Source organism: Mustelus asterias, unplaced genomic scaffold (assembly GCF_964213995.1).
Source record: "Mustelus asterias unplaced genomic scaffold, sMusAst1.hap1.1 HAP1_SCAFFOLD_339, whole genome shotgun sequence".
NCBI lineage: Eukaryota > Metazoa > Chordata > Chondrichthyes > Carcharhiniformes > Triakidae > Mustelus > Mustelus asterias.
In genome coordinates, this window is record NW_027590300.1 from 82870 (window position 1) to 93263 (window position 10394).

General features: G+C 43.4%; 1 protein-coding gene across 1 annotated transcript in view; it reads right to left on the reverse strand.

The window, feature by feature from the left end:
* The window catches only part of LOC144486428 (scavenger receptor cysteine-rich type 1 protein M130-like), a 37612-nt gene extending 27528 nt beyond the window's left edge, over window positions 1-10084 (reverse strand). Inside the window, exons 1-3 of the mRNA XM_078204464.1 lie at window positions 10045-10084; window positions 6117-6761; window positions 4694-4948 (exon numbers count right to left, since the gene is read on the reverse strand). Of these exons, the coding sequence (XP_078060590.1) occupies window positions 4694-4948; window positions 6117-6761; window positions 10045-10084 (940 nt within the window). The remainder of the gene's footprint in view (window positions 1-4693; window positions 4949-6116; window positions 6762-10044) is intronic.
* Between the last annotated feature and the right edge of the window lie 310 nt (window positions 10085-10394).

Sequence of the window (10394 nt, forward strand, 5' to 3'; positions counted from 1 at the left end):
TACTGGAGAAAGAGGACAATGGAACAGACTTGTCTCATTCCCTTTACATTCCAAGCGATTCCTCCGTATGAGACCAGTGCCCTGTCGAAACTGGACGCGTCTTGGTAGATTCACAGCGACTCCACATTGCAGCTGAGCACAGACCACATCTGCGGCATTCCAATCCCAGTGAAGATCACACACTGTTTCCCAGTGTTCAGCGTGCTGGATTTCCAATCTACCCGAGCATCGGGACTCTCCATCTGCTCGTGCAGCATTTCGGCGACCTGAGTAATATCAATTCACGAGAGTGCAATTTACTTATCAATGACCACTTATCACATAGCTCATCAACATGAATTTGTCAGATTTCGTTCTTAGTTTGATTGGATTTCCGTCCAATAGCAATTGTTCAGCACCGAGACCACCTCCCAATGCCTAATGTTCCTCCACCGTCACACCCGGCCAACGCTTCTGTTTGAAATATCACTGTACGCTTGTCGGTACTATATTTTTATTCTGACGAATCCAATGCGATCAGTGTGATGTAAAAAATAAACACTATCCCCACTGAAAGCTCTGCAAGCATCTATGAAGAGAAAAAATGAGAAGTCCAAGACAAATAATCTCTTTCAGATCGAAACCAATGTATTTTTTGCTCCCTTTTCATTTCTTTAATGTTTTCATTCAGAACCCAGACAGCAACATTAGGCGTCACATTTCACTTTCATTTTTACCCTGTGTTGAACGAGAGAAACTTGAGTATCTGGAATAACCATAGTCCCTACAGTCATCCCAGCCTGCAACATTGTCTACACTTGATTATATTTCAATCGAACACTTGAATCCAAAATGACGCTGAAGTGTTATTTCTGCAGCTGACATTAAGTTGCAACTATTGATGAAATAAAAGGAAATTAGGGACAGAGTAAGTCCGTGAAACTCTACGTGTTAGTGTAGTCAGAACAAGAAATGCAGTGGCCAGGTACGTATAACATTTCCGTTCAGTACGACATTCATGTCTAGTCAGCTGGACTGTAATGGGAGAACAGTTTGGCACAATAATATAATGTGGAGATGCCGGCGTTGGACTGGGGTAAACACAGTAAGAAGTTTAACAACACCAGGTTAAAGTCCAACAGGTTTATTTGGTAGCAAAAGCCACACAAGCTTTCGAAGCTCGAAGCCCCTTCTTCAGGTGAGTGGGAATTCTGTTCACAAACAGAGCTTATAAAGACACAGACTCAATTTACATTGTACTTTAGTAAAGCGTTTGACAAAGTCCCTCATGGTAGGCTAGTGAAAAAGGTTGGATCCCATGGGATAAAGGGGGAGGTGGCTAGATGGGTGGAGAACTGGCTTGGTCATAGAAGACAGAGGGTGGTAGTGGAAGGGTCTTTTTCCGGCTGGAGGCCTGTGACTACTGGTGTACCGCAGGGCTCTGTATTGGGACCTCTGCTGTTTGTGATTTATATAAATGATCTGGAAGAAGGAGTAACTGGGGTGACCAGTAAGTTTGCGGACGACACAAAACTGGCAGGACTTGCAGACAGTGAGGAACATAGTCAGAGGCTACAGAAGGATATAGATAGGCTGGAAATTTGGGGAAGGAAATGGCAGATGGAGTTCAATCCTGATAAATGCGAAGTGATGCATATTGGTGGGAATAATGTAGGGAGGAGCTACACGATAAATGGAAGAACCATAAAGGGTGTAGAGACGCAGAGGGACCTGGGTGTGCAAGTCCACAGATCTTTGAAGGTGACGTCACAGGTGGAGAAGGTGGTGAAGAAGGCATATGGCATGCTTGCCTTTATAGGACGGGGCATAGAGTATAAAAGTTGGGGTCTGATGTTGCAGATGTATAGAACGTTGGTTCGGCCGCATTTGGAATACTGCGTCCAGTTCTGGTCGCCACACTACTAGAAGGACGTGGAGGCTTTGGAGCGAGTACAGAGGAGGTTTACCAGGATGTTGCCTGGTATGGAGGGGCTTGGTTATGAGGAGAGATTGGGGAAACTGGGGTTGTTCTCCTTGGAAAGACGGAGGATGAGGGGAGACTTAATAGAGGTGTATAAAATTATGAAAGGCATGGATAGGGTGAACGGTGGGAAGCTTTTCCCCGGGTCGGTGGTGACGTTCACGAGGGGTCATAGGTTCAAGGTGAAGGGGGGGAGGTTTAACACAGATATCAGAAGGACATATTTCACACAGAGGGTCGTGGGGGCCTGGAATGTGTTGCCGGGCAAGGTGGTGGAGGCGGACACACTGGGAACGTTTAAGACTTATCTAGACAGCTATATGAACGGAGTGGGAATGGAGGGATACAAAAGAGTGGTCTAGTTTGGACCAGGGAGCGGCGCGGGCTAATTGTTCCTTGTTTCTCGTTTTAAGGCTTCATTCTATGATCATCTTGCTGGTGCCTGTACAGAGCGAGACTGCGGATAGTTGGGAACCTGTCTCGGGGGCAGGGAATTCATATGGTGTTCGTGGAAGTGGAAATGAATAGGGTTGGGAAGCATTTTCCGATCAGGGCCATTGTGATCTCCTGGACTCGTTTCGATCGCCTCAGGGGGTCGGAGAGGAATTTCCCAGATTTTTTTTCCCCATATTGGCCCTGGGGTTTTTCACTCTGGGTTTTCGCCTCTCCCTGGAGATCACATGGTCTGGAATGGGGGGGGGGGGGTGGGGGTGAGTTAATAGGTTGTGATGAACAAAGCATCGTAGCTGTGAGGGACAGCTCGGTGGATAGGATATTAGGATGTAGATAGGCTGGAAAATTGGGCGGGGATCCTGGATTCAGGATTCAATCCTGGACCGGGGAGCGGCGCGGGCTTGGAGGGCCGAAGGGCCTGTTCCTGTGCTGTATTGTTCTTTGTTTGTTCTTTGTTTGTACATGAATAATGGTTGGAATGCGAATACTTACAACTAATCAAGTCTTTAAGAAACAAAACAATGGGAGTGGAGAGAGCATCAAGACAGGCTAAAAAGATGTGTATTGTCTCCAGACAAGACAGCCAGTGAAACTCTGCAGGTCCACGCAACTGTGGGAGTTACAAATAGTGTGACATGAATCCAATATCCCGGTTGAGGCCGTCCTCGTGTGTGCGGAACTTGGCTATCAGTTTCTGCTCAGCGACTCTGCGCTGTCGTGTGTCGCGAAGACGCTGCGACAACGGGTGAATGAACACCGCTCGACAATCACCAGGCAAGACTGTTCTCTTCCTGTTGGGGAGCACTTCAGCGGTCACGGGCATTCGGCCTCTGATATTCGGGTAAGCGTTCTCCAAGGTGGCCTTCGCGACACACGACAGCGCAGAGTCGCTGAGCAGAAACTGATAGCCAAGTTCCGCATACACGAGGACGGCCTCAACCGCGATATTGGGTTCATGTCACACTATTTGTAACTCCCACAGTTGCGTGGACCTGCAGAGTTTCACTGGCTGTCTTGTTTCTTAAAGACTTGATTAGTTGTGGGTATTCGCATTCCAACCATTATTCATGTAAATTGAGTCTGTGTCTTTATAAGCTCTGTTTGTGAACAAAATTCCCACTCACCTGAAGAAGCGGCTTAGAGCTTCGAAAGCTTGTGTGGCTTTTGCTACCAAATAAACCTGTTGGACTTTAACCTGGTGTTGTTAAACTTCTTACAATAATATAAAACAGACTTAGATACCATCTGAGTCATGAGCGCAAATCAGGCCTCTAAACTGTCTTCTGAACAGAAATTGAGTATAGCCACGCCAGGTCAATACCTCTGCCCTCACTTTTTATTCCCCTCTCATCCATACCCGCACCCACGTTTCAAGAATTCAGTATTCGTAAATTGAAAGATAGTGGAAAGGGCAAATGCCTCAGCCACATTAAATGGACTGCAGTTGCTGAAGAAGACAGCATGACACCACTTTTTCTAGGGCAGTTAGGGATGGACAGGAGTGCGATAAGAACTCGAGAACCCTGAGTGAGATGTTGCTTTGGAGGGTCGGTGCAGAATCGATGGGCCAAATGACCTCCTTCTGCACTGTATGAATTCTGTGATTGACGAAATATAGAGGAAGCTCGTTATTCGGGAATGTATATGAATCACTCTGCAATTATAGCAGAGCAGTATTCGGTTTTCTTTTCAAAAATCTCAGCGCTGTCGAAGCCAATGGCTTCTCTTCCTCGGTTATTATAAATTGTGCTGTGCCCGGCAGTGATCCAGCCATTCGCTTTTGCATGTAGGAGGAACCTGAGCAGTGAGTCCAGAGGCGCATTAAGTCAACCTTCCTGTCGCCCAATTAAATATTGCAACAAATTTATTATTGCAAAAGTAATCTAATCAGTAATGGATTATTATAGTCATTCAAGTAATATTGTATTTGTTTTCGTCCAGAAATTGTTGCAATGTTGCAGCAAACCGCGCAGGAACGCGTCCCTGTTATTAAATCGCGACATTATTAATAAGAGTGTTCGGGAATACCAAATAGGAGCAGTGATCTGTTATTCACTTCCTCGACACTGCACCGCTATTCTATAAGACAATGTCTGGCTTATTCGTATTTAGATATATGCATTACGACCTTCACTCAATAACGTTTGATCCCTTTGTCCAATAATCATCTATCGAACTGTCTTAAAAAAGAAAGCTCCGCATTTGTCCGCTGCCTTCTGAGGCAGACCACGTAGTATTTGTGGATAAGACATTAATTTCCCGAATTATCAGGGTTTGTACCTGAACAGATTACTGCAAAATCTTGCTGGTGTCCACAACCTTCTCGACCAATCACAGGCCCTGACCCTGGACCAAAATGAGAGATAAGCGGCATCGCTGTGACAGAACCACAATCCAACAGCTGGCAAACAGCTTCCGCCTCAGGTGATGACCATGCCTCATCTTTGCAAACTGTTCCCCAGTTTCCATTCCAATAAATCTCCAGCCTCCCAGCACAGGGATGGCTTCCATTCAGCAGCCTGGGCAGTGTACTTCCTGAGAAATATATTTGGATACACATAATTCTGAAACTATTTCCGATGAAAAATTCGAGAAAATGTCGGCAAAACTCAACATTAATCCCATATCGTTATTGATCAACGTCACATGGCACATTTAATCGCATGAACTCTATCGTCCCCCTGTGTGCGAAAGTGCTGGAGATATCAGTTTTAACGTAGTTGCTATTCTATTAATTATTTTTTTAGATATCACTGTATGTTGCCTTGCTTTCTTTTCAACAATGAAAATGTCACTGAAATGCTGCAGTCTAACCATTTCTTACGAAGTAAAATGCTTATTGAATTATATCACAAATAATATTTGTCCTATTGATATTAATTATTTTCTAATTATGCTAACAGAAACTTGGCCTTTTATCTTTCCGACACATGCTTAATAAACTGTCCGATTTCAACATTTCAACTGTACATTCCTGTCACCTGGCTGTGTTTGTGGAACCTGATGAGATTTAATATTAGGAAGTTATTGCAAACAAGGGAATCCCATCAAACTCAGTTTAAGAATTGGCCATCTCTATTCTGTGGGACAAATGGTCATTCTGTTCACACCCCGAGAATATGCAGTGGAGAGAAATTAGAAGGATTTGTTTGGGACATTCGGAATCTGCCAAATCAGCGCGAAATCGGATAGGTAACTGAAGACATTCGGTTGGGACAATGGAAGATAGGTGTGCAAAAGATGTATGGATTGTCAGCTTCAATGTGGCTATGTGCTTAAAGAGAGACTTACGAATGTTCATAAGCATTCCACTGGAAAATTATTCACAAAATACACAAGCAGTTGATCAGCAAACGTCATTTCCGTTTACGTAGTCACATCCCACTTAATATACATTTTGTAAATCGCCAACGAATCAACTGTGAGTGAGGCCGGGAGAGCAATGTGGGTCAGGGACACTGATGAATTGTGTTTTCTTTCTCAATCTGTCCCAGGGACGTGTCTGTGTTTCTTATGACCAATCTGTGTTTCCATCTCTGAGTGCACGGCATAAATATTCAAATGCGAATCAATATATCATGAAATTTGCATCTTACTATGTCTCTTCATTCTCAGCTACCCATACTAACTGCTGATCCATTGGAGCTCAGAAACTTCCTTGGCCGACTTCACCTTCATGTACGCGATCAGACGCACCACAAACGGCCAATGCAACCAAGAACTTTTGGTTGATCAATGCCTGGGAGCGGCTGCTGGCTTCGCGAATGGAAATTTAAACTGTGATTGTGACATTCCCCGCAATCTAGCTCAGCGGCTGTGGCTTTCGGGAAAACTTCACTGGACGACGTGATGAGCGGTAAAGGACAAATATTTACGTACTGCTTACAGAGGGGTTTGTTCATTCTAATATGAATGCAACATGAGTATGCGCTGACAAATTGGACAATGACTATCATTCCATTTCTGGTGACGGACAGTTCCAGGTTAGTTCCCTCGTCGTCGGGAAAATAAAACATGGAGAAAGCAGAAAAGTAAATACCTGAGCAGATGACAGAGGCATCATAGGAATGTGACAAGTCATATCGCGACCATCCACCTGACTGACATTTCCGCAGGGCGTTCTCGTTCCCTCTGCATTGAACATTGTAGGTCACAATGTATCCGGATCCTTCGCCAAAGTAAGCCCCACGGGGAGCAGAGAGTGCAGTCCCACAGCCGAGCTCCCGACACACAACAGCAGCATCTGCCAGGTCCCAGGGAGAATCTTCCACAGTCCCCCACTGCCCTAAGTAGCGAATCTCCAATCTCCCAACGCATTCACTGATCCCGCTCACCAGTCGTAGTTTTTCTGTCCAGTACAAATGATAGCAAGATTCAAAACCAGTTAAACCCCCAGTCTCCCAGCACAGGGACAACACATTCACGATTATAATGAAGAATCAATCTGCCAGTTGGACTATCCTAGGTTCGCAATAAAGGACGAAATTAATTTGAAACATGAAACAATAGAAAGATAAATATATGGAAACCACGTGAGTGAGCAGGTACCAGGAGTCAGAGAGAAGATTCCGCCAAGGCAGCTGCTCAAGAAGAATCTTGGTCGCTGTGGGCCCGGAATTTATTCTGTATTCCAAGGAGAGCTGACGGGGAACGGGACGAGCAGGGTGACAGTGCTCTTAATCACCTTGATTGGCACTGATTGATAGAAAACCGTTCTCAGAGTCCCAGGAATGCTTGGGCCCGGAGTGAATGCTGAAATGCACCTGTCTCTGGCAGTCAATAAGAAAGGCTGGTGTGTGACCTTCTTGTCTGCACGTCAATGTTGCTGAGATAGAAAGCATAGCCCTTTTGTCAGAGACAGTCGTGTGAGTGAAGAGAACCCTACAACCTCTGCACTGAAGGGAACCACCTCAATTGTCACTATGCATGAACATAACAGCAGTCCCTCAACTGGGATGACACACCTTCCGGAAATGCCCGGACGAGCCTCTCTTCTTGTGATTGCTAAAGGGCAGGGGCGCTGTTTACTGACCAGAAATGCACTGAGATTCTCGGCCAGTCTCTGGATGTAATGATCTGGATTGGAAATGATAGAATCAGATAATGTGTAAATAAAGGGCAATTACCTCGACGTTGACTGTTTCCGGGTCCGCCTGTAATGAAATGCTGAGAGTTGGAGTTTGCCCAGGCTCGGAATGAGTGAAGGTTTCATTTAAATACACCAAATGGCTGTGGAAAAAAAATCCCTTCACTTTGCAGAAGTGGCATCTGTGATTTCATTAGATTCGCATGAAACAATATATACAATTCCTGCAGAAATCCAACATTGGTAATGTGATAGAAGAAGGCGAATTGTTTTCACAGATACACACTGATAACTTGGTACAGTCTCTCTTTGTCGTGTCTGTGGTTGGGTCTCTTGTTTGAACAGTGCAAATGCGGTTGCGTTTGGGCTTTTCATTTTGGAAGAGTCGACTGAAACACCATAGTGTTGCCATCCCTGCAGAGAATAATGACATTTAAAAGACGATATTACAGTTTTTAATTCTGAATACCATTGACCAATTATCCCTGATGGTAGTCAATGACCGAAAAAGAACATATTTTTGCTGTAATACGATATTAGAATCTACAGCGAGTAACATTTAATTATATTCGGGATAATGTTCAGAATGTTAACAGTTCTGGGAGGATTCTTCAATATATTTGACTTTTCATATTCTCCTTCGCTAATACTTGCAGCCCATGACCATTTAGATAAATAGCTTGATTTGCTGCTTGATTGCTAATCAATTCAAATTTCAGTTGGCCTTATTGCGGCTGCTGATACTCAAAGACTCACGGGCGACACGGTAGCACACTGGTTAGCACTGCTGTTTCACAGCTCCAGGGACCTGGGTTCGATTCCCGGCTTGGATCAAAGTCTGTGTGGAGTTTGCACACTCTCCTCGTCTCTGCGTGGATTTGGTCCGGGTTTGCATGTGCTCGTCTCTGCGTGGATTTGGTCCGGGTTTCCTCCCACAGTCCAAAGATGTGCGGGTGAGGTTGATTGGCCATGCTTAAAAAAAATGGCCCTAGTGTCCTGAGTTGCGTAGGTTAGAGGGATTAGCGGGCGGGATATGGGGATAGGGCCTGGGTGGGATTGCGGTCGGTACAGACTCGATGGCCGAATGGCCTCTTTCTGCACTGTATGGTTTCTATGGTTCTAATTCGCTCACTGGCATTCTCTGCTCTCATTAACCTACAGCGACTCTGAAACATCAATGCTTCCTGTTATTTGGAACTAAGAGTATTTGTCAACTAAAATCAATAGGTGTCAGTAAAAGTGGTGCTGGAACTGATTATAATCGCCAACAAAATACAATGAAAAAGAAGAATATTTAAGGCTGATGTAAAATGTTGGAAATTATGTTTATTAAAACAGGACATTTCTGAAAAGAGAAGGATAGATTCGGACAATTCAGAAGTTAGCTCTGTTGTGATCTTTTGATTAGAGCACATGGTTACTGTGTTGTTTTACATTCATGTTTTTCAATTCGGATTCGAGCAGCTCCCTGTTAAATATTGTTTTGCTGGATGTCCTGAGAACGTTACTTTTAACCATACATTTGAGACAATGTTAAAATACTGGCCAAAAGGAACACACACTATACAAATATGACCAGTTGTACGAATCACATAACTTTCAATAATTATGTATTCAAATAATCAGCTCTTGACTGAATAAATATTTTCCTGGTTGTAAAATCAGAAAACTCTGATCACTATAACTGTAACCATGAATTCCGTTTTACTGCACGACATAATGTAAATACCTAACAAGTGAGCAGAGACTAATGAACATAAGAAATATGAGCAGGAGTAAGGCACAGATCTAATTCATGCTGCGGATATAATTGAAATCAATGATAATGTCATTCCTAACCTATTCCGTCAACTTTAGGCTAGCAAACAAGTTTATCTCCAGAGATTGTGAAATTTTGATAAGACATACAGAAAAGATATTGGCCATTATGTAAGGTGATACAGAAAAAAACGTATGGCCAAAGTGATATGGGCCATTAACAAAGAGTCTGTGAAGACGATTAATTATCGGAAAGAACTGAACATAAAAATATATGAAATAAAAGATGCCATTGAATGATATAGTTCAGAATGTTGGAGGCCATCAATAACCAGACATAATTGTTCATGCAATCCATGTACGTGAAATCAGTGGTATTATTTTGAATGTTCTCGCTGCTATGTCAGTCTTAATATTTAATAGCAAGAAAGCTATTTTTTCCTTCCTCCCCTGAATACATATCTGCAGCATACTTTTTCTGAATATTCTAAATTCAGTGCAAGTGATTTTAAATTAATAACTTTAATTCCCTGCGCCACACGAAAATTCTAGTTTGAAATCCCATTGACAGAATGGTTGGTGTGGGAGGAGTCGGCACAGCTGCAGTTTTCCCCCTGGATTCTGATTTAGAACTCGCAATATTCTGACACTGAGCTCTCTCTCTCTCTTCCTATCTGTCTGGAAATCGCAAGAGGATAAATCCCCCTCCAGGCTGACGGCAAGGAAAATGGGAAATAAAATCGCCTATTTCAAACGGTAGAGCTGAAAGTCAAATAACACTACATACGTATTAAGTTGTGAATTTTCCTCGACACAAACTGTTCCATATTCGCTACAGATGATCATTCATCGGAATTAAATGCGCACTTTTCATGTTCATTGATTTTGATCAGCTGTCGATTGGTAAAAACGATTCATGGTGCAACATGCATTTCAGACAAACGCAGGAGTAAACTGCCAAGTACATGCTACATTCCGTGTCCATTCACTCCGCCGCTTGCTGAGTGGAATCAGTATTTTAAATGGGCATATTTGACAAAAATGAATGATTTCTTTCCTTCTGCCATGAGGTGAAGAGTGAAATTGTTTACTTTAATGGCAAAACTCATGCTTAAAACAAATCTTGGAAAATTCTAT